General features: G+C 33.6%; 2 protein-coding genes across 3 annotated transcripts in view; one reads left to right on the forward strand and one right to left on the reverse strand.

Moving 5' to 3' along the window:
* Nucleotides 1-6,230, forward strand: part of INTS12 (integrator complex subunit 12) — a 40,279-nt gene extending 34,049 nt beyond the window's left edge. For both annotated transcript variants that reach the window (XM_023505742.2, XM_003772925.4), the window contains exon 7: nt 3,266-6,230. In XM_023505742.2, the coding sequence (XP_023361510.1) occupies nt 3,266-3,856 (591 nt within the window). In that variant the 3' untranslated portion in view covers nt 3,857-6,230. The remainder of the gene's footprint in view (nt 1-3,265) is intronic.
* A 5,774-nt stretch (nt 6,231-12,004) lies between these two features.
* ARHGEF38 (Rho guanine nucleotide exchange factor 38) overlaps nt 12,005-25,550 on the reverse strand; it is a 108,402-nt gene continuing 94,856 nt past the window's right edge. Inside the window, exons 11-14 of the mRNA XM_031941662.1 lie at nt 24,469-24,612; nt 21,758-21,956; nt 21,217-21,476; nt 12,005-15,624 (exon numbers count right to left, since the gene is read on the reverse strand). Coding sequence (XP_031797522.1) covers nt 15,439-15,624; nt 21,217-21,476; nt 21,758-21,956; nt 24,469-24,612 — 789 coding nt within the window. The 3' untranslated portion in view covers nt 12,005-15,438. The remainder of the gene's footprint in view (nt 15,625-21,216; nt 21,477-21,757; nt 21,957-24,468; nt 24,613-25,550) is intronic.

Here is a 25,550-nt window from a genome sequence, read left to right on the forward strand (position 1 = left end):
TAAAGTTACCCATGCATATAACCTGTAGATAAAAGGCTATTAAATAAAAAATTAAAATTAAAAAAAAAAAAATAAGGAAAAGTCTGTCACACTAAAGTGAAAGTAAAACACAATCCAGCATAGGCTATGTCAGAAGGAGATTGCTTACTGGTGCTGGTGGAGGCAGGATTCTTCTGTTGCATTGCTCATACTTGGATCACAGGGGAAGGAAGAATACTAGAATGCAAGATTTTACAACCACAGGGAAGTTGGTAGCTGGTCACAGTGCTTGTGCTTACTTATAAACCAGAGCACAGTCCAGGAAAGTAGTAAGTACACCTCTCTCTAGTTTATATTACCTTAAAAGGATCAAAACTTATAGCTTCTTAGAATTATCTTTGAAACAGCTACACAAAAAACCCCTGAAGACTGTGTCTCTCCACCTTGGAAGCAGAACCCCACTTTAACACAGTTAAAAGTCAAGAAAGAGGTTGGGGGTGGGGGGAAAGAAAAATCCTGACCATAGAAAGATACAGTGGAGGCAGCTAGGTGGCGAAGTAGATAGAGCACCAGTCCTGAAGTCAGGAAGACCTGAATTTAAATTTGGTCTCATCAAACATCAACTAAGAGAGCTAGAAGAAATACTGGGAAGAGTAATGAGACTTATGTAAGAAAATCATGAAAAAACAGTTAACAGCTTGGTAAAGTAGGCAAAAAAATAAATACTGGAGGAAATAATATCTTACAAAACCCCAGAGAAGACCAAATAGTAAAAGATACACAGAAATCCAACAAAGAGAAGAATGCCTTGACCAGAATTGGCTAATTGGAAAAAGAGGTACAAAAATTCACAGGAAAAAAAAAAAAAAAAACTTCATAAAAATAGAATTATATATTTTAGGAGGAGATCTAATTGGACTACATGAAAGCCTAAACAGTGTCTTTCAAGAAATTATCAAGGAAAACTACCTTGATATTCTAGAACTGGAGAGTAAAATTGAAGTTGAAAGAATTTATTGATCACCCCCCAAAAGACATTCCAAAATGAAAACTCCCAGGACTATTATGGCCAAATTCCAGAGCTCCTAAATCAAGAAGAAAATATTGTAAGCATCCGGAAAGAAACAATTTAAATACTGTGGAGCCACAGTCAGGATAATACAACATTTAGCAGTTTCTACATTAAAAGGTATCAAGGCTTGGAATATAATATTCCAGAAGGTAAAAGAGCTGCTATTACAATCCAGAGACACCAAAACGAATATAATCCTTCAGAGGGAGAAATAAGCATTGAGTGAAATGGAAAACTTTTTTTTTTTAATTAAAGCTTTTTAATTTTCAAAAGATAAGCATGGATAATTTTTCAACATTAACCCTTATAAAATCCTATGTCCCAATTCCTCCCCCCCCTTCTCACCCCTTCCCCTAGAGAGCAAGTAATCCAATATATGTTAAATATGGCAAAAATATATGTTAAGTACAATATATGCAAACATATCTTGCTGCACAAGAAAAACTCAAATCAAAAAAAAAAAATGAGGAAAAAAATAAAATGCAAGCAAACAACAAAAAGAATTGAGAATGCTATGTTGTTATCCACACTCAGTTCCCACAGTCCTCTCCCTGGCTATAGATGGCTCTCTTCATCACAAGATTAGAGTAGAAGACTTTCAAGCATTCCTGGTGAAAAGACCAAAGTTAAATGGAAAATGTCACCTTTCAAATACAGAACTCAATAAAAACATAAAAAGGTTAACAGGAAAGAGAATTCAAAGAATTCAATAGTTTAAACTATTATATTTCTGCATAGGGAAATAATACTTGTAGCACCTAAAAATTTATTAGACTTGTTAGAAGGGGAATAGATAGAAAGTATAGATGTGAGTTGAATATGATGAAATGATTATCTGAAAAAATACAATTAAGGGGTGAGAAAGGGAAATACAGTAGGAGAAGGGAAAAGGGAAAGGTAGAATGGGATCATTTATCTCACTTAAGAGATATAAGAGCTTTTTCAGTAAAGAGGAAGGTGGGGGCAGTGGGAGTTGGGGGTGAGAGTGCATGAATTCTCATCAGAATTGGCTCAAAGAAGGAATAACATGGTATGCTCATTTGAGTATAGAATTCTATTTTACCAGATAGAAAAAAAGGAAGGAAAGAGCTCAGCAACAATAATATTGTACAATAATCAACTTGTGAATGACTTAGCTATTCTCAGCTGAGCCAAAACAATGTCAAAGAACTCATGATGAAAAGTGCTATATGTCACCAGAGAAAGAACTGGTAAATTTTGAATGCAGAAGGAACCATACTTTTTTTTTCCTATATTCTTTCTATATTTTTCGTGGAGGTTTTTTTTTGGGGGGGGAGGGGTGTTTTATTTTCTTTCACAGCATGACTGATATGTTTTGTGTGACTGTACTTGTATAACCTATGTTAAATTGTTTGCCTTCTCAGTGAGGGAAGAGGGAGAGAGAATTTGAAACACACAATTTTTTTTAAATATTAAAAAATTTTTACGTGTAATTGAGGAAAAAATAAAATGTTTAATATTTTTTAAATGCTTTCAAACAGAAATTATGAAGCCACTTCTAATGGAAGTAAGTTTCCCCTCCCTCCCCCCCCAGGTCTCTAGATATCCTTGGTATTTTAAATAGGGCAAATATCATTGGGTCTTTTTTTTTTTTTCTGTGCTAAGATTGTTTTTCATTAAACTTTTATAGTCTGGGAAGAACTTTTGAAAATTGAGCAAGGGAAAGGTAAGAATGCCAACATGAATTTTCATTGAAGGAATTATTATACAATATGAATTCAGAAATAAATGTTGCTCATGCTGAGTTCTGCATGGATTTCCTGTATGCACTCAGATACTTAATTTGGTCAGTTCAGTTAATGGAAGATATTGTATAGAAATAGGAATCTGCATACATGTCATGGCTACAGAAATTCTACCTTCAAAAATCTGATAAAAACCTTCATATCAGAGTACGAATCCTATCTTATTTGGTGGCACAAGGTATGGAAGACACATACATACGTGCGCACACATGTGCACACACATAATATACATAATCACAATGGAAGAAGTAACTCCAATTTACAAGTTCTGATCTTTTTGTTTTAATTGTTTATTTTTAAAAACTTTCATTCCTTTATATATTTATATTTGGGCCTAGTTTTAGCAGTTTGATATATTTCCTATGGTTTAAAAAAATATAGGGATTAAATTTTTTATAGAATTGAGGAATGTATATTTGTTCTAATGTAGTACTTAATTTTTTTTTAGCCATCCACAGTGGTTTCAGGAAATTCTTCCAATTCAAGTGTTTCATCTTCCGCACCCAGTGGTCTAACAGGATGGGCAGCTTTTGCAGCCAAAACCTCTTCTGCTGGACCTTCAACAGGCAAGCTTAGTTCAACAACACAGAATGCTGGCGGGAAACCTACTACCTCCTCTGCCAACCAGAAAGCAGTGGGTTTGACTGGACTGGCCACCACGTCTAAAGCTGCCCTAGGTTCAAAAATATCTTCTCCTACTGGCAGTACAACTCCTGTATCACTGAAACCTCTGCCTCCTTTAACTTTAGGCAAAACTGGCCTTAGTCGCTCAGTGAGTAGTGACAATGTGAGCAAAGTTGGCCTTCCCAGCCCAAGTAGCTTAGTTCCAGGAGGTAGCAGCCAACTCAGCAGTGGGAATGGTAGTAGTGGAACTACCGGGGCCAGTGGAGGAGGCACCACTAAAACCAGCTCAGAGCCTAGTAGCAACCCATCATCATCCTCACTCAAGGGCCCAACTTCTCAGGAGTCACAACTCAATGCAATGAAGCGGTTACAGATGGTCAAGAAGAAAGCTGCTCAAAAGAAACTTAAGAAATAGCTTAGCTACATTTGATTTTCTCTTACACTGAATTGATGACCACTTCTGTGCTGAAGATAAAAAAATTTAATGTATCGTTTAATAAAATGTTACATGACCAAGCTATCCAGTTGTTTCTTTTCGGAAAATTTTTGACAAAACTGTGAAGCTATTTGGGTTTCTTATTAGCCTTTTGTACAGTTTTATTTTGTTAAAACCTGTCATGTCAAAATTGTATAATGGCTTTAATAAAAATTTTCATGAATTTCAGGGTCTCTAAGAATAACTTATATAAAATACAATGGCAAAATTTTTAAAAAATAAATTAAAGGACAAAGGCCTATATTCATCTTCCTGAAAAAGCCCTAAATTGACTCTTGATAGCCAGATTATAAAAACTAGCTAATATGCTGGTGAATTTTCCTCTTTTTATCCTTTTCATGCCATCTTACTCTGGAATTTGTCATGAAAGGGTGAGGGGGGAAAGACCTCTTCAGAGTCCTTTGGTGAACCGCCATGTCTTGTGCATAGGATTGATTATGTCTAGCATGTACATTATTGCTAAATTCTTGGAGTAAGAAACTATTAACTTGAATTATTTGATCTTTGTTCCTCAGGGTCATTGTAGTAAGCTTAAGTTTTGAATCTTTATTCACAGGTTAATATATTTATAGCAGGAAAATAGTTCAGGCCAACATCTTCATTTTATACATTTGAGGAAATTGAGGCTCAGAAGATCAGTCACATATGTAGTTGTCAAGGGTTAGAGACAGAATTTGAATCTAGATCTTTCTGTCTCTAAGTCAACTCTCCCTATAATATTGCTTCTGGCTAAAACTCCTTTACCTTCCAATTCTTGAAAGTTTCAGAAGATAAAGAGATTAATATTGTTTTTCTTCTTTAAAGATTGTTTAGTTGGTCATTCAGGGAGACTCTATTCTGTTTTCCAAATGGATTATCTTTTTTGCTTTTAATTCAGAAACTAGAAACCTGAGTGATTCTTATGGATTGAATTACTTGGCAAGTGTGGTGAGCTACATAATATAAGGACTATTGGACATGTAGGTAGACTGGATTTCCAGTCTCCACTCTTTTCTACTTGGGACACCTTGAATAAATCACTTCTCTATTAACATTAGTTTTCCAGCAAGTAAAATGTTGGAATTAGATTAGATAAATGATGATGCCAGGTCTAAAATCTTTGATCTCATGTATAGCTTCTATCCTGATTCTCTGGCTTACTTAATTTTTTTTTTTAATTGATCCCTTTTTTTAATGTCACATTCATTTTCTTATATGCCCCTCCTCTTTCCTCTCCTTTGTGAACTTTTAAAGAAAGCAGAGAAGGGAATGTAGATACAGTTCAGTAAAACCAACCAACATATCAGCTGTATCAGTAAAGACAACATATCGTACTCATAAGATCTCTACCTTTTCAGTGAAGGATAAAAGATGAATCTTTTCAACTCCTTCAAAACCAAGTTTGGTTATTATAGCTGCAAATAATTCAGGTTGTTTTATTCCATAACAATTCATGTTTGACATTATTATGTAACAATCAAATTCTTTTATAATAACTTGCATTAAGATAGTACTTGGTTTACAAAGTGCTTTACAAATGTTATTTGAATTGATTGTTTCCTTTATACTGATGGGGAAACTGAGGCTGACTTGCCCAGGCTCACATAGCTAGTAAATATCTGGTATAGGATTTGAATTCAGGTCTTCTTTACTCTGAAGCTTAGCCCTCTATACTTCTATATATTCATGTATGCAGTGTATTTAGTCATTAATCAAAGGACACTTCATTTCCAGTTTTTACTTCCGTTGTGGTAAATGTCTTATCAGTGGATTAAAAGATAGTTATTTTAATCATTCTTTTTAAAAAAGACATAACTCATATTGCTTTCCAGAACACATGGGTAAGTTCATAGCTGCTCCATGCATGCATTTAGCTCTTCACAAACTTGACAAGATCTTGGTCCTCCCACAGATTCTCCTTTTCTCATTTTTTTTTTTTTTTTGCCAGTTTTCTGAGTATGAGGTAAAATCTCACAGTTATTTGATTTGTGTGTTTTGTTAATCTGAAAAATTTTTCATAAGGTTAATGGTTTGCAACTCTTTTGAAGATTGTCATAGCCTTTGATCACTTATCCATTGGAAAAAGATTCTTTACTATAAATTAAATTTAAAAATTGTTTCCCTAAAATAGTATCCTTATTTAGTTATCTTGATTTTGTTTGTGCAAAAGCTTTTCAGTTTCACAGCATTGAAATGAGCAATTTTATTTTGTGACCACATGTCTCTTGTTTAACAAAGGATTCTTCCCAGTTACAAAAGATACCTAATTTAGTTCTTTTCTGATTCTTTTTGTTTTCTGTTTTTAGTGTAACCTGAATTCAGATCACATTTCCATTTCTTTTTTTGACCTTGTCAGAAACAAAAGTTATTTATTTATTTTCTATTATAGCTTTGTATTGACAGAACATATTTATGGGTAATTTTTCAACATTGACCCTTGCAAATACTTCTGTTCCAACTTTTCCCTTCCTTTCCTCCACTCCCTCCTCTAAAGGGCAGGCAGTCTCATACATCACATTTCCATTTTAAACTTACAGTACATAATGAAAAATAACGGTTAAATTTCTTATCAACTGCTTTCCAGTTTTCCAACCCTGACTTTCTAAAATCAATATTTTTTTTGATCCTAAAAGCAATCTTTTATTTATTTAATAATTATAACATTTTATTGACAGAACCCATGCCTGGATAATTTTTTACATTATCCCTTGCACTCACTTCTGTTCCAACTTTTCCCCTCCTTCCCTCCACCCCGTTCCCCAGATGGCAAGCAGTCCTATACATGTTAAATATGTCACAGTATATCCTGGATACAATATATGTGTGCAGAACCAAACAGTTTTCTTGTTGCACAGGAAAAATTGGATTCAGAAGGTAAAAATAACCTGGGAAGAAAAACAAAAATGCAAACAGTTTACATTTTATTTCCCAGTGTTCTTTCTTTGGGTGTAGCTGCTTCTGTCCATCAATTGAAACTGAGTTAGATCTTCTTTTTGTCAAAGAAATCCACTTCCATCAGAATACATCCTCATACAGTATCATTGTTGAAGTATATAATGATCTTCTGGTTCTGCTCACTTCACTTTGCATCAGTTCATGTAAGTCTCTCTAAGCCTCTCATTCATCCTGCTGGTTAAGATCAATATTCTTAATATAATGCTTCTTGAGAGCAGAAATAGTTTTCTTTTTGACTTTGTATCCATAATGCCTGGCTCAAAGCATAAACCTAGACATTTGTTGATTGATATTACATGAATATCACTTCAAAATTTTAACAAATTTAATTATTTTTTATTAGAAAAAACTTATTAAAATTTAGCATTTGCAAATATCAAAAGGTAAATAATCAAACCAGTTACTTATAAAACTTTTTTTAATAGTTGTAAATATATCCTACTCATATTACTGATTTCATTTTTTCATAAAAATGTTAACCTTGTCTTTCTGTGTGTCGTATTTTAATACTTCAAAATAATCCCATTTCATCAGTGTACTATATAGATCTTGAAGGAACTTCAGAAACCATTATTTGAGCCTTTCATTTTACAAATGAAGAAACCAAGAACTAAATAGATTTGAACCCAGTCCTCTGATATTATACTACCTCAACCATTTTTAAATGGTTTTAAATGGCAAACTGGTCATAAAAGGTTGTTTCTTCCCTGTAATGAAACCTAATCTTTTCATGCAGATGTAACAATTTTTCACATTAATTACTTTAGGATAAAATCTAATTGAGGAGATTTATAGTATCTAAAGGGAATTCAAAGATCATTTAGTACAACTCTAATATTATAAATGAGGACACTAAGGCTAAAAGGTTTTGTGACTTGACCATAGTCATAAATTGTAGAGCCAAGATTAGAATTAAGTCCCTCCCAATCCAGATGTCTCTTGCTAATCAGATTTAATCAGTTTTGTGACAATGTAAAACCACATTATTTTCCAAAATGTTTGTACTAATGTTTGCTACTAATGTTTTCCACTGTACCACCTATTTTAAATTTCATTGTCAATGCTTATTCCTTTCTTTTTCCTGTTTTATTGCTTTAAGTTAACATTTCCAAGGTTTTGCCAAATAGCAAAGGCAAGATTGGGTGGTCTTGCTTTTATACTTTTTTCTATATTAAAGGAAAATCCTACAAATTTATTTCTGCGTTTTTAGTGTTTCATTACAAAAAAAGATGCTGTATTTTGTCAGTCTGATAACATTTTAAAATCTATTTTTCACTTATTCACATGACATTGGTTTCCTGTTCTTAAACCATCTTTTTTTTTAATTTAATTTTTATTTTCAGTTTCAAATTTTTTCCCTCCTAGTTTCTACCCCACCATTGAAAAGGCAAGAAATATGATGCCCATTATACATTATGAAGTCATTGAAAATGTATTTCCACATTAGCCATATTCAAAAGAAAATAAGGAAAATTTTTAAAAGGAAAACAATTATGTTTCAGTCTATACTCCAACACTATCCATTCTCTATCAAGGTGGATATCATTTTATACCAAGTTTTTCGTAGTTCTGGTAGATCATTGTATTGTTCAGAGTAATTCTCACAGTTAATTATTGTTACAATTTCCCTGTTACTGTGTAGATTGTTTTCCTGGTTCTTTTTACTTCACCTTGCACCAATTCATTTAAATCTTCCTATATTTTTCTGAAACTTTTATCACCTTAATTTCTTATAGCACATTAATATTCCATCACATTCATATACAATAGCTTGTCCTGCCATACCTCAATTCATACCATAGTTTCCAATTCTTTGTAATTACAAAAAGAACTTGCTATTAACTATTTTTTGTGCATATAGGTTCTATCCCTTTTTATTTGATTCCCTTGAGGTATAGACATAGTAGAGGTTTTGCTAGGTCAAAAGATATACACAGTTTTGTAGCTCCTTGTACTTAGCTTGAAATAGTTCTCCAGAATGGTCATAGTTCCATCAACAATGCATCCATTAGTATCCTTATTTTTCCACATCTCAAGCTTTTGCTGTTTTTCTTTTCTGTCATGTTAGTCATTCTGATGAATATGAGTAGTACCTCAGAGTTGTTTAAAAAAAAAAAAACCTAAAATTTCAGTTATGAGAGTTAATTAGTCATAATAGATAATATTCTCTGATGTATTTTGTCAAAATAATATTTTGATTTCAACATTTAATTCATGGTCAATAACTTTTTTTGCGTTCTTTGTCCAATTTCTTTAGTGAAGAAACTTTGTACAGTTTCTTTAGTAAAACCCTATATTTTTATTGTGTTTGGAAATATTCCATACAGTACAGGAAGAACTTGTTCTTTTATTTTTTTTTTAATTTTATTTTTAGTACTTTTTTTTTGAGCTTACTAGGATTATTTTTAAAATCCTTTTGTTCTTAGTGACTATGCAGGATTGATTTCTAATGACTGAGATACCTGAGATTGGTCTCTTCATCTATTTCATTCTTATTTTATTGATTTAGGTATTTTTGTTAGAATAGAGTTACTTGTAGTTCTGAGTATCTTGAATTTTGTTTTATTTCATATATATATATATTTGGATTGTGAGTTCTATTTTCTCATCTCTAATTTTGATAATGTGGATCTTTCTTTTATTAGAGTTGCTATTTATTTATAGTTTTTTGGTCTTTCAAAAATGGGTCATTTTATCATTTGGAAAGTTTCTCATTTTTAACCTTTTTTGTTTATTTCTCTGTTCTCTCATGGTGACTTGCTAGTGTTTTTTGTTTGTGTCTCTTACTAACACAGCAGGCACTCAGGAATATCAATCAACATCTGAGTACTCATAAATCTCAGATTTTGTTTTATATTGTTATAATTCCCTTTCTCACTCAATAAATTGTTTAGCCAATTGCTTTTTAAAAATATTGTTTTACCTGGGTCCCTATGAAAGTGTCATTATTTGCTACTGATTATTGTATTATGATCTATAAATGCAAAATATAAATTTTCTGATTTTCTAAATTTCCTTTAGTACCCATGAGGTTCAATTTTAAAATAGATGTCATATATATGAAAAAATATTATTTGCTCAATGGAAGCACTGAGTTTTTTCCATGTACCCATTACATATTTAAGTCCAATTTAATATATTGTTTTAATACTGTAATTCTTGATTTTTTTGTTTTGTCATTCTAATAATTGAATATAAAAGATTCCCAGTTATTAGCTTTTAATCTGTTGTTAGAAAAGTAAACTTTTATTTCTTTACAAATTTTATTGTAGCATGGATAATTTTTTCTTAAGTATAGGCTCTCATTTTGAATATTTCATTCCAGGATAATATAATGTAATTTTTTATAGTTTAATTCTTTCTGGTCTTTTTGCAACTTGTCAATACACCATTGTGATTTTTCCTTTTTTAAATTAGCAGTAGAATAATAAAATTTAAATCAATCTTTGCATTTGAATTTTGGCAATTTTTAGAATCAATTGTGAACACATACACTCACATATGGAACATATTGGTGAAAAAAGGCACAAGAAAACAAACTTCTGTTTTTGTCTTTATGTTTGTATTCCCCAGTGCTGTGCTCACTGACACATCATAGATACCTAACAGATGTTTGGTATATTAATTGCTTTAAATCTGAAGTATATATCTAATTTAAATTGTCCTTATGAAGATACCAGAATTATTTTTGCCTTCTACAGTGCAGTTGCCAATCCATAAATAATTTTTAAAAAGGAGATTTAAATAATTTAATGCTTCCTAGCCTTTGTAGCTTTAGAAATTTTTTTTTATCTCTACCATAACTTGCTTTAAATATATACTTTAACACAGGAAAATGTTATTCTTAAAATAAAAACTTCTAAAATCTAATACTAACTTTTGTAAATTCCCAGTTATATGTTCATTATAATTTTGTATAGGTATATGCTGTTGATTTCTAGAAGGCCTACCTTTCTGTAAGCAAAATCTTGGGTAAGTACATTTTTATAAGGATCCTTTAAATATCTCATGCTAGCCTCCACTATTGTATTTAATAGAGTCTTATATCATTTCTACACAATTCATTCACCATGGAATAGAATAAGACTGAGATCCTCTTCAAAATGAAATATAATCTTTTAAATTTTTTATTTATTTTTTTTCTTTTTATTTTTTTTCTCTCTTTTTTAAAAATTTTTTTATTTAATAGCCTTTTATTTACAAGTTATATGCATGGGTAACTTTACAGCATTAACAATTGCCAAACCTCTTGTTCCAATTTTTCACCTCTTACCCCCCACCCCCTCCCCCAGATGGCAGGATGACCAGTAGATGTTAAATATATTAAAATATAAATTAGATACACAATAAGTATACATGACCAAAACGTTATTTTGCTGTACAAAAAGAATCAGACTCTGAAATATTGTACAATTAGCTTGTGAAGGAAATCAAAAATGCAGGTGGGCATAAATATAGGGATTGGGAATTCAATGTAATGGTTTTTAGTCATCTCCCAGAGTTCTTTCTCTGGGCGTAGCTGGTTCAGTTCATTACTGCTCCTCTTTTAAATTGTTTAAACCATTATGCAAACAAATGAATGTTTTTAAGTTCAGGCATTACTGGCATCAATTCCATTTCTTAAGAATTTTAGTTTCGAAAATCTAATTTGAGACATGTACTTTTTTAATGTGCAAGTTTTTAATTTTATCACAATAATAGCTAAATATTCACATTAAATAAATCATGAGTTGGTTTTTTTTGTGGCTTATTTGTTAATGAGAAAGAATTATGTAACACCAGCTTTAGAAGATCCTTTCCAAAACAATGAAGTTATTTAAAGGAGATCTTTATTACAAACTTAAAAAAAAAGAAATATAAACCTTCCTATTAAGATTATATAAGTTTTTCCCTAAATGTCAGTTATAGTTTTAGGCTCTATGGAATTTTATTTGGAAGTATCTGTATACTTTAAAATATCAAAGAATTTTCTTCCTTTATCATCAAGAAAGTCAATGACTGGTGAAAATTAAAATCAGAAGTAGAAACCCCTTCATCACACACACACACACACACACACACACACACACACACACACACATACACACACTTTTCTCCCATCATTTCCAGTTACCTTGCATCTATTTACACGCATTTTCTACATATCTATATAGATGACTATTGTCTCCCCTATTTGAATGCATAGTCTTTGATGGTAGGAACTGTTTCCATTTTGGTTTTTTGTCCCCAGCCTAGCACAGTGCTTGACATTTAGTAGCATATAAACTAATACCAAACCTTCAACAACCCTGGGAGGTAAATGCTCATTTATCCCCATTTTACAGATGAGGAAACTGAGGAAAATAGAAGTTAAATGACTTGCTCAGGATTGCATTTGCTAATAATGGTCTGAGTTCAAATTTGAACTCAGGACTATTCTGTGCACTCTGGCTCCACCTAACTACTTCATATGCTGGTTGATCAACTTTAAGATTATGAATAGAAAATTGAGCTCTAAATACAACTAAAACTAGTTAACTATTGAAATCTAAGTCTTTAAAGACTTGTCTTGTTTTTGTTTATATCAAGGATTCATGCTTCAAGTAAGAGTTGAACCAGATGACCTCTAATCCTAGGATGCTAGGATTTTATCAATGCTTTAATAAATGTATGATTGACAGTGCAAAATGTGAAGTCCATGGCTTCATTAAAGTATTTGATCAACCATCTCTGCCACTTGGATGTTGCACCTCTGGGACCTGCAAGGGTCTGCAATAAGCTTCAATCCTTGGATCACATGAATAGGCAATATTTTCTTATTCCAGACAATTGTAAAAAAAAAAAAAAAAAAAAATGCTACTCCTTACACAACAATTCATTAATTTCCAGGTCTAAAATCACAAATAATTTTAAAAGGGATAGAACATAAGAAAACTCAAATCTTATACACATATACACAGAAGTATATATCTTCAGGAAATATATATATATATATATATACATACACACATATATAGGTATATATCCTCAGAATTTGCATCATTATTAAGATCACAGCTCTAGAACTCAAAAGGACTTTACCATCTAATTCAAACACTTCCCTTTACAAGTGAGGAAACTGAGCCCCTAAGAGGTAAAAGTAATTTGTCCAAGGTCACACAATCATTAAGTGGCAAAATTGGAATTTGGAATTCAGGTCATCTGACTCTAAGATCAAGATTTTCTACACAGCACCATGTTATACCCCAAATTAGAATGAAATGGCAGTCATTTAAATGTTCACCATACTTTTTTCCTTAGGTTTTCCTGAATTTATATACCTTTGAAAGTCAAGGAAAATCATATTAAGTCATGTGGTAGTACAAAAGACTTTTACTTCAAGATTTATCTCTTTTTTGGTATATATTTATTTGTTATATATGTATATTTTGGTACATATTTGTATATGCAATATATAAATGATCTAAAGTAAATAGCAAAATATTCTAAAAACATAATCCTCAAAAATTGTATGAATATAAACATTAGATTGAGATATCCAATTCACACCAAGAAATTCCAGGATTTTCATAGTAACCTGAAGCTAATCTTGCATAATAATAATAATCTTATAATCTTGTAAAAAAAATTTTATTTTGCTTTGTGGATTCTTAAATTTATTTATATCTCAACCAAAACCAACTCCTAAAACTTTATTATGTCATAAATGTGACCCAGAATTTTCAAGGCCATCCTAATTGACCACAAATTGGAGCAAGACCTACCAAGCTTAAAAGACTCCAAAAATATTTGACATCTGAAGGCCAAAGAAACAATTCAAAAATACTCAATGCCAGACTGGTTTCAAGGAAGATGAATTTTACAATTACAGCAGTTCTCAGATGTCTGTTTTGGGTCAATGGAATGAGAACCCATGTTGACAAAATTACAGATCCTTGAAACATATAACTATATTGTGACAAAGTAGATTTTGTACTCCCAGTGAATTTCATTAAGAATTTTTGAGCCAGCTTCATCCAAATTTTGAAAATTAACATTCAATTAGTAAATTTTTGGTGCTACTAAAACTTCTTATTGTATGTCAAAGAAAAGCCAATAAAATGGCCAAATTTAAATTGATTTCAAAATTGTATTTTTCCAAAGGCTTATTTATATTAGTATTTTTATGAAGTATCTTGATCAAATAGACATGAAATCCCAAGGAACAGATCTATTTGACATGTGAGTATAGAACTAAAATTTCTAACTTTAGTGATCTGAAATTATTTAGGCTAACCTCTTCATTTTATATTTGAGGAAACAGGCCTAGGGAAATTAAGGTCATGTAGGTATTAAGTGAGAGGTAATATTTGAATCCACTTCCTCTGACTAAAGGGCCAATGTTCTTTCCCCTGTACTGGATAAGATCCAATGACCATGAACATTTATTTACAATAAAAACTATCCTCAAAGCTAACTACATACAAGAACAAATGGGTAAATAATGATATTTAAGGCTTTGTTCAGATCAGTTAACATGATAATTGTTTTTCCAAATTTTCTAGTATTTTTCACTGAGGTTTCACCAATTAAGCTTAACATTTAAAAGCCATTGTTTTCTAAATATAAGAAAGAATATGATGAAAACACTTTTACAAAATAATCAGAAAAAATATTTTTTAAATTAAACCAGCTTAAGAACTACTACTTCCTCTGAGTTAATATTAAGAAAGCTTTTATTTGGAAAAGTGTGTGTGTGTGTGTGTGTGTGTGTGTGTGTGTGTGTGTGTTACTGTATGTACATTTACATACTACAAAGGAGGGGAGAATTAGAATAAGTGTTCTTTTTCAGTAGATATGGTAATTCACAATATCGTAAGCATTCATCAACTGTACTTGCTTGTTTGTATGGGCAGTAATATTTTAATTTTTCATCTTTTTTGCCCCTGTGCTTTTATATTGGGGATATTTTATTGATTGTTAACTGGTCTATTTTACTTTAATTTTTTTAATGCCCTATGACCAATAACTTTGAGAAGATAAAATGTCTAGGTGAAACAATATGGTACAGTGGACCAGGGCTCAAATTTAGGCCAGAATTTAGAATTTCTCTATCTTAAACAAATTACTTCCCTTCTCTGTAAAATGAGGAAGTTTGAATTATATGCTCTTTAGGCTCGTTTACAGTTAGAAATTTATAAATATATCAGTTTGGACAAAAGCTTATTTCATATATATTCAGCCTTTCAGAATTACAATAAGATATATTGATCCTGCCTTAAGATTATTCCTAAAAAAGTTTGTTTGGTTTAAAAAAAAAAAGTTTCTTAAGATGAATACAAAGAGTTGATGGGTTTATTAATTTTTTTCATTGAATTTTGGTTTCGCATTTACTTCAACATCTATATATCCTAAGATACTTATGAGCTGATCTTGCCAGAACCTCCATAGTATCTGGCAAGGTACCAGTCTTAGTAGCTGGATGATTTATTTCTTTGGTGTTTGATGTACTTTCCTCACTGAGAAACTTCATATCAGATATGTAAGAGGTAGTTAGTTGATCTCTTGATTTGACAGGAAACTAAAGAAATTATCCAGGAACTTGTTTTTTAAGCATATGTCATCTTTCCCAGGTAGTTGGCGGGCACATATCCCTTCTGTCCTTGAGCTTCAGCTAGCCACCACATCTTATTGCCACTCAGATCACAAAATCGAAGAATGTGAACCCGTTGGTATTCTTGGAGGCTGAGCTCATGTTCACTTCGGGCTTGAAATGCATGAACAGCATAGAATATCTAGGGAGGAAAACAAAAGGCATGGTGAAAAAGCGGAATCTAAAAATTTCTCATCTGAAACAGGCAAAATGGGAAAACTTTTTGAGCTTTAGCAGTACTGCTTGATGATGTCCATTCTTTTCTAAAAAATAAATTTTGCTGATACCATTTAAATAATGTCACTTATTTCAACACTCTATTTTTCCAGATTGAATTTTACTTTATGAGAAAGAAAAAAAATTAAACTTCATCTGACAATAATAATTAGTATTTATATAGCATTGTGATGTTTGTAAAGCTCTATATATTACCTCATTAGATCTTCAAAATAAGATTGTGAAATAAGTGCTATTATGATCTTATTTTTACCTATGAGGAAACTTAGGCAAGTAAGAGAAGTTAAGTGGCTTGCCTAGGATCACATAGCTGAGAAATATCTGATGCAGCATTTGAACTCAGATCTTCCTGACTCCACGTCCAATACTTTTACCTACTTCACCACCTAGTTCTAATGTGTATAAATATTTATAATAGTAAGGTCCCACCCTCATATCCCTACCCCTATCCAATCAAGACTAGCACCTTGACTTATTTCTCAATTGCTCAGATTTTGGCTTCCCTTTAGAGAGTTTTACATTTACAATCTTGTCATTATGTTTATGCTTTCTTTGATCTGCTTATTTTACTTTATATCAGGTCATATAGAATCTTCCCAGATTTCTCTAGTTTTCTAATTTTTATATATAATTATTGTATGATAATATTTCTTCACTTACATGCCCATGCATGAAACCTACTTTTGTTTCTACCAAAAAGTGTTGCCACATGTATTTTGATATGTTTTGGACCTTTGCTTCTGTCTTTGAGTTTCTTGGGTTATGTTTTCAGGAACTGGATCGCTGATTAAGTGTAAGAACAGCCATTTTTCTTATTTGGTTCCAAACTGATACCTAGAATAACTGGACCTTTTCACAGTTCTAATCAAGTGGTTCAACCACAGCCCCTTCCTGATCACTGTGTATATCCTTTCAAAGTTGATTTCACATATTCATTTTGTCATTTTATTTATTTATTTATTTATTTTTTGGCTAAAGATAAAAAAAAAAAAACAAAAAAACAACCTTCCAAAACACATTTCTAGCAGAAATACTTCCACCTAGACCCCAAGAGAGAATGGGTAATTAACTAATGGAACAATTAGAACTGGAGTAAGGAAAACCTGTGTTTGAATATTATCTCAGACTCCTATAAATTGTGTTACCCTGGGAAAATCACTTTACTGCTCTGTGCCTCAGTTTCCCCATCTTTAAAATAAAGCTAATAATATCATCTACTTCTAGCACCACCATTAGCGGGTCACAAACAAATCCATTCACTCAAGAATACTCTAGACTCTGAAAAGTTGGACTTAATATAGCTAGATCCTACAAAATCCCTTTTAGTTCTAAATCTGTGAGTCATGCTCTTTGATGTCATTAGTGGTCTCTCAGCTCAAAATGTGTTTATTTATCAATTCACATATTACATAGCTCAATAAAATGTAAGCTCCAGAAGCAATTGATTCATCTTTGTATTCCCAGTGCCTAGAACATTGTCCTTAATATTTACTTTCTGTGACTGCTGAATCGAAGGATCCTAGAATAGACTGATGCCCTATTCCTTCTTCAGCGGGAATCTTATATTTTTTACTGATTTCCTCTTCCTAACTGTCTCATGTTCTGTCCTTCCATCTTCCAGGTATGCATTTGTGTGCTTTCCCAGGTCTGGCAATGGTAATAACTGTCCACCAAGTATGGTCATTTGGCTCAGTTTTGTTCCTCAGATAAAGGTAATTTAATGTAAAACCTCATTTTCTCTGTCATGAAATAGCTTTATGACCCTGGTCAAGTCACATAATCCTGATTGCCTCAGTTTTCTCATCTGTAAAATGAGCTAGAGAAGGAAATGGCAAACCACTCCAGTATCTTTACCAAGAAAACCCCAGATGGGGTAATGAAGAGTTGGATGTAACTGAAACAATTGAACGACCACAACTATAACAAACCTGATGACCTTCATGAAGCTATTATGACTCTTTCTTATTGCTGAGATGTTTATTGTTCGTACAATTTATGATCCATTCTATAATTTTTGCAGGAATCAAAATCTAGCTTATTGACCTGTAATTCTAGGCTCTATTCTCTTCCTTTTTTAGTCTATTTTTTTTTCATTATAATGACATGCTATCCCTTCAGAAGTGGAAAAGGGCCACATAGCATGGAAGGCCAACTTATATTTTTCTTCATTTCATGAGTCACATGGAAAAAAATTCATCCTCATGGAGTGGCCAGCTTATAGCTGAATGAGCCTCTGCAATCTTAGTTAAACTTGTCCTAAAAAAGCAAAAATAGTCTATTGCCAGAACTGTAGTTGAAGACTTCTAGTCTACAGCCTACCAATGTTATGACCTTCAAGATCTGTCCCACAACTAGTAACTTTATGAAGGTGATGCTCAGTAAGTACTTTTTATTACTATAATTGGAGATAGCTAGGTGGTGAAATGGATAGAGTACTGGGTCTGGAATCAGGAAGACATATCTTCCCGAGTTCAAATCTGATCTCAGACACTTACTAGTTGGGTAACTTTGGCCAAGTCACTTAACCTTATTTGCCTCAGCTTCTTCATCTGTTGGAGTGAGTTGGAGAAGAAAATGGCAAAACAGTCCAGTATTTTTACCAAGAAAATATCAAGCAGGTTCACAAAGACTCAGATATGACTGAATGATAACAACAACTAATGTCCAGCTAAGTGGTATACAGGAAAGAATGTTGGACTTGGAGTCAAGAAGATTTGAATTCAAATCTTGCCTAAAATACTTACTAACTACATATCCCTGAACAACTTAGCCTCAATTAGTTTCAATTTTCTCATCTGGCAAAATCCCAGTAAAATCCCATACAGAGTTGTTAGAAGGAGCAAATGAAACAACATATATAATGCATATGTAATATATATATATATATATACATCTATAATAAATGCTATCTAATAGCTATTGATTATTATGTTACTAAATAATTTTGAATGAATCAGCATGATGCTACAATTAATCTAGTTAGGTGGTACAGTGGTAGGAGATCGAAACGTGGAGTCAGGAAGTCCTGAGTTCAAATCCTTTCTTGAACATTTGTTAACTATCTGAACCTCAGAAAACCTCTTAACTTCTCTTAGTCTTAGCTTCCTTCCTGAGGAAATGAATTTAATAATAGTACCTACTTGTTTCAAAGAATTGTTAGGATTAAATGAAAAAAAAAATACGTGTAAAGTACCTTATAAACTGTAAACTAGTTGTTCTGCTTCTTGTTATTGTAAAAGCCTTCAAAATCTAAAATCTCCTAGCACATTTGTTAATAATGATAAATCATTCATTTAATGTTGTGACTAAAAGAGAAAAATTGTGTGAACTAATTCAAATGGAACCTAATGACAAGATTACTCAGTAAAGCCCAAAAGATTTCAACATGAAGGAATTTGGACATGCTTTTTGACCTGGAGATGCCATCTAGAACCAGACCTCTGTCATAACACCAAGGTACTAAGTGGAATTAAGGAGACAATGGTTAAATCTAGTTTAGCATTGATTTAATCCTACAACAAATAATGGTTTCCTAGTGATATAATTATTAGTGTGAGCATATAAGCAAGAAACTCTCAGGGCCAAAAAAGACAAGCACACTAGAAGTTCTAGGAGGCTGAGACAGATACATTCCATCGTCCACCTTTGTGGTGGCTGGAGGCTGGAGCACAAACCTTTGGATTCAGAGAAATCCAGAGGGTGGAGAAGCTGGCAAAGGCAGAGAAGACAAAGGACTGGTGGCAGGAGCTCAAGCTCTTGGAACCAAGGAGAGAGATAGGCCTCTAAGAAAACTAACCGGGCCCCAGGAAAGGAGACAAGACTTTGAAAGAGTAATAAAGGACTGGGACTTTAACCACCTGGCTGTACTTGTGGTGATTACTGAACTGAAACGAGGGCTTCTCCCAGAGACCCCAAGAAAATCAAAACAGGAGAATATTACACCCCTCTTTGGGGCTTTAACTAATACTCTATAGAATGAACCCTGACCTCTCCATGGTCCCTTCTAAAATTGTACCACAGGGGTCAAGGGAATGCATATTTGCATATTGTCCCAGGAATATGTGTATTACCTTTTAATAACTATAAAGTAAACTTACTCCATAATTCACTACTGCCTTTCAGTATTTTTTGCCAAAACTATGAAAGCAAAAGAAGGTATAAAAGAGACAGGCAACTGAAGACCATGCATTTTAATCAGCCAGGCTAATTAAGAAGCAGACTTGGTCAAACTTGAAAAGATTAAAAAACTGATCAGGGCATTGACCAAGCAACGATTCCAGAGGACTCATAATAAAACATGCTGATAGAAAGCTGGAAGATCAGAGAATAGAATGAGACATATTTTTTGGACTTGATCAGTGAGGAAATTTGTTTTGCCTAGATGTGTATATTTATCTCTTCTCTCTGAGGTTAACTTCCATTTACCCTATAAATATATAATGTATATGTAATGTATATGTGTGTGTGTGTGTGTGTGTGTGTGTGTGTGTGTGACATGTAAAAACAAATAATTCCTTTTTCTTAATTGAAAAAAAAAATTATCCTTGATTGGTCAATAATCAGACAAGGTCATGTGGTACAGATAAAGCAGAGAAAGATAGATGGCTATGTGGGCTTTGTGACCTTAAGCTCTTCACTCTGATTATTGACCAATCAAAAATGGTTTCTGCGATGAAGAAAGAGAGTGTTAGACAGAATGATCTCTCAGGTCTCTTCCAGATCTTAGATCATCTTAAGATTTTATTCCAAATTCTTAAGTTTTTATTCCATAATCTAGACATGTCTTGAATTCAGTTTTTTATCAAGACGTGGTGCAAAGACACAACCTGAAGTTTAAATTGTTGTTTTTTGTTTGTTTGTTTTTGTTTTGTTTTGTTTTTTGGCAAGAGGATTAGACCACAGTCTCTTGGTTCTCATGTCAGGAGTTTCATTTTTAAAGTTGGCAGAATATTCTAAGGGATTCAAGACTGCTACCATTGACATCAACAAAGATGTTGTTCTAACAGGAATTAAGTTGGATTTCCTTGGTTCCGGTGGCAATCTGTTCAGAACTAAACTACTTGTATTAGGAGGACAGGACAGGATAAGTGGTATTTTTAAAAAGATTTTTTCATTATCACTGAAAGTATAGAAGACCAAGAGAACTAAAAGATGACAAAATCCTAAAAATGTTTTTGGCTGCAGCCAGGTGGTGCAATGAGTAGAATGCTGAATCTTGAGTCAGAGAAATCTAACTTCAGTCCAGCCTCAGGTTAGCTATGTGACTCTGAGAAAGTCCCTTAATCTCTACCTTTGTTTCTTCAACTGTCAAATGTGGTTAATTGCATCTATCTGGCAGAACTGTTGTGAGCATAAAATAAAATAATATTTGTAGAGTGCATTGTGCTTCCTACCTTCCTTTTAGAAGGCTATATCATCTTGGAAGGATTATAGTATAAGGTCACTGGTTTTCATGTTCAGAACAGCCCATTGGTGGTTTAAAGGGACAAATTCTTACCTGTTCATCCCCATCCTGGACAGAGTCTGTGTCAACTCCATCTGCTTCAGGTTTTCCACATATACCATTGAGAGAGGAGCTACTGTCACTTGTACTCTCTTCCCAGGTGTGGGTGATACTATGGCTGACAGGCCATGAAGACACAAAGAGGCTGATGTTATCAAAGTCCTCCTCACAGAACCAGTGCTCCCTGTCTGCCTGCTGCACTTTGGCTGGATTGTAGGGCTTCAGGAAGGAAGCATATACAAAGCCTTTGGCAACTAAACAAGAAGGAAAGAGAAAGAAACAAGAAAACATTTTAAAAGGGTTCTGCCTTCACCAAACATATGACCTGAGAGAATTTTAAAGAATCATAATGGATCAAGAACTGGAAGAGTTCTTAAAAGCCATTTTGTTCATCTCCTCATTTCACAAATGAGGGAACTGAGTCTCACACAGAATAAGTGACTTATTTAAGATCATGCAGACAATAAGTAAGAGGTAGGATTTGAGACTTAGGTTTTTCCCCACTTTGGGGGGGCCCTTCCTGCATGATACTCACTTCCAGCATCAACAAGCCACCGACTTGTGCTTCCCAATGGATCCTTCTGCTCCACAGCAGCCACCAGGTCTCCTTCCAGAAGGTCAATGTCATGTTCCTGTGTAGCATTACACCTACGCTTTGCTTGGTAGAGAGCCTCCAGGCTGTAGGTTGCTAAAAGCTGGGAACGATGGTTTTCAGTCTGACGGGGCATATCTGACTGAGGAAAAGGAAATAGAGAAGTTGGATTTTTGTGAGGAAACAAGGAAATAAATAGTGCATGGATGCTTTCTACCTTTCATCCAAAAGGTGTTAGACAATAGGTCTGTTATAGGTCTATGGGTCTGAGATGTATATCATCAGGCATGTCCATTATCTTACTACTCTATTATTTTGCTATAAAAAAGGAAGGTCCTATTGGTTGGGATGGTGAGAATCATTTGAAAGTAAAAACAGCATTTTTTTCTAAAAGGATTAACAAAACATTATAAAAAATATTGCTGCTTTTCTCCTTTGTAAGTGGAGGATTATACAGTCAGAATAGATTGCTATACTGTTTATTTTGCTCTATTGCTTTCCCCCTTTGTTTTTATTTTTTGTTATAAAGGATGACTTGTCCATTCTCCAACTTATAAATGGTCAAAGGAAATGAACAGACAATTTTCGGAGGATGAAATTGAAATTATTTCTACTCATATGAAAAGGTGTTCCAAATCATTATTGACCAGAGAAATGCAAATTAAGACAACTCTGAGATACCACTACACACCTGTCAGATTGGCTAAGATAATAGGAAAATATAATGACGAATGTTGGAGGGTATGTGGGAAAACTGGGACACTGATGCATTATTGGTGGAATGGTGAATGGAGCCAATCATTCTGGAGAGCAATTTGGACCTATACTCAAAAACTTATCAAATTGTGCATACCCTTTGACTCAGCAGTGTTACTACTGGGCTTATATCCCAAAGAGATATTAAAGAAGGGAAAGGGACCTGTATGTGCAAAAATGTTTGTGGCAGCCCTATTTGTAGTGGCCAGAAACTGGAAAATGAATGGATGCCCATCAATTGTAGAATGGCTGAGTAAATTGTGGTATACAAATGTTATTATTGTTCTGTAAGAAATGACCAGCAGGATGAATACAGAGAGGCTTGGAGAGACTTACATGAACTGATGCTAAGTGAAATGAGCAGAACCAGGAGATCATTATATACTTCAACAACAATACTATATGATGATCAATTCTGTTGGACATGGCCATCTTTGGCAATGAAAGGATCCAAATCAGCTCCAATTGATCAGTGATGAACAGAACCAACTATACCCAAGGAAAGAACACTAGGAAATGAGTATGGACCACAACACAGCATTTGTACTCTTTCTCTTGTTGTTTGCTTGCATTTTTTTCTTCCCAGGTTATTTTTACCTTCTTTCTAAATCAGATTTTTTTTGTGCAACAAGATAACTGTATAGACATGTATACATATATTGTATTTGACATATACTTTAAAATATTTAATATGTATGAGACTGCCTGTCATCTAGGGGAGGGAGTAGAGGGAAGGAGGGGAAAAGTTGGAACTGAAGATTTTGCAAGGGTCAATGTTGAAAAATTACCTGTGCATATGTTTTGTCAATAGAAAGCTATAATAGAAATAAAATAAAATAAAGGATGGCTTGTAGGGCAGAAAGGATTGAATGAAATAAATGAATATTTCTCAAAAAGACTATGGGATGGAGTGGATCAAATACTAGGCCTAAGACACATGATTCCTGTTCTCATAGGGCTGTAGGGCAGGAAAGGTCTGACTCTAGGGCTAAGCCTCAAGAAGTCACGCCACCCACAAGAAGTGGACAGCATTGCTGACCGTTGGTCAATAGTTGTTTCCTTTCCAATTCATTCAATGACTTTAAAAACCAACAGGAAGGGGGAGAGTGTATTTCATTCTTGATGCTATATGGATACCCTTCTGCCTTCAACACGCGCCCACTCTATTCTGAACTGTTCAGATGTTGGCCCTCTTCTTGCAAGAAATGAATTAAAACTTTCTGTTGTACCTAGAGATGCTTCCAAGTAGTCAAATTGGGCAGGAGGGATTGAATGTAACTCCATCCCACACAGGATGCAGGATATATTTGGGGGAAGAGGTAATAAGAAAACAAAACATATAGGTAAAAATAAAAGAAAATTTTTTTAAAGACTGCATGATTGAATGGGACCCCTTTCACTGGAGATCTTCAAGCAAAGAATAGATAACCACTTTTCATATATCACAAAGAGGGAGTTTTTGTTCAAGTATAGCTTGCATTGGATGGTCTGAAATTCCTTACAACTCTGTAATTTTCATTCTGTAAATCTTTTATAGAGATCTGGGAGAAGATGTTAACCACTGTTCTCTTCAGATGATATAAGTGCAGTCCTGCCCAAAGGTGGGTGGGGTAAAGTAGAGAATAGTGGAGAGACATGGTTTCTGAGACCTTTTAAAGTCCTAAGATTCTATAGAATATATTAAGCATCTGTAATGTGCCAAGCATTGTGCTAAGTGCAAGGGACACAGAAGACAGTCTCTGGCCTTCAAGAACTCACTATCTAATGGGACAGGCAACTTGTAAAAAACGTATGGCCAAACATGTATAAATACTGGCTCCAAAGCTCTGTGCCTCATGGAAGACACAAACACTGGGAAGTTTTGCCCGCAATCATACCAATGGCCATGTCAAACTCACCAAAGTGGGCCCAGGTTTCTTCTTTTCAAAGCTCAGCTTTCTTTCAATAAAAGTTGTACTGTTGTCCTTTACAAAATTCAGGCTATGAACCTCTTCTATTATTCGATTTTGAGCTTTATTGATGCTGGATGGGAGCGGTAATAGCTGGAGAAGAAAACGAGAGCCCCAGAGCTCTTGTAAGCACAGATGGCATTACCCATGCCAACTGAATTGTGTATAGCCAGGCTGGGATGAGCAAATACTACAAGGAAAGTAAAATGCGTCTCCTCACAAAAAAATGAGGAGAAGCAATTCCCACAAAAGTGGTAACTTTTAAGCTTTGTGTGTTATAGGGTCTGCTGAAACCTGTGGACTCTGCATGGAGTAATGATTATTATCTACATTCTAGTAAAAGGAAATGCTAAATTTCACTTAGAGGCCACTGAAAATGTGATCCTCTACTTCTTATTCCTCTCATCCAAAGGTTTAAGAACTCCTGTCATAATGCATTTATTTAACTTACCCAATTTCACAAAACTATGTCCTTGGTCCTGTTTGACTCTGAATTGCTCAACTGTGTAGAGTAGGTTAGGGACTGCATCTGCATTTTTATTGATATAGGAAACTCCCAAAGAAGAGAACTCCCTTTATTAATAAAGTCAATACCTCCTATACATTTATATTCTTAGAGGGTTGCTTATAGGTTAAAGAATTTTCCCATTCATATAGTCAATATTTATTATAGGTAAGAAAGATTTATATAGTGAATTTTAAATTTAAAATAAAGGAGTAGTTGCTGGGGAGATTGTAATCATAGACTACCATGGTCTCCATTATCCTCAGTTTTTTTAAGAGGAAACTTTCTGTGCCAATGCAAATTACCCACAATTCAGTTACATATTGTCTTAGAGAGAATTGCCTATGGCACTGAAAAATTAAGTGACTTGCACAGACAGGATATATCTAAAATAAAACGTGAACACTGGTCTTTTCATATCTGCTACTTCACTTTATTTTATTTTTCCCCTTTCTTAACCTTCAATTAGAGTACTGGACCTTCAGGAAGGCCTGAGTTCAAATCCAATCTTAGAAAATTATTGTGT

This window comes from Sarcophilus harrisii, chromosome 6 (genome assembly GCF_902635505.1).
Source record: "Sarcophilus harrisii chromosome 6, mSarHar1.11, whole genome shotgun sequence".
NCBI classification, from domain to species: domain Eukaryota; kingdom Metazoa; phylum Chordata; class Mammalia; order Dasyuromorphia; family Dasyuridae; genus Sarcophilus; species Sarcophilus harrisii.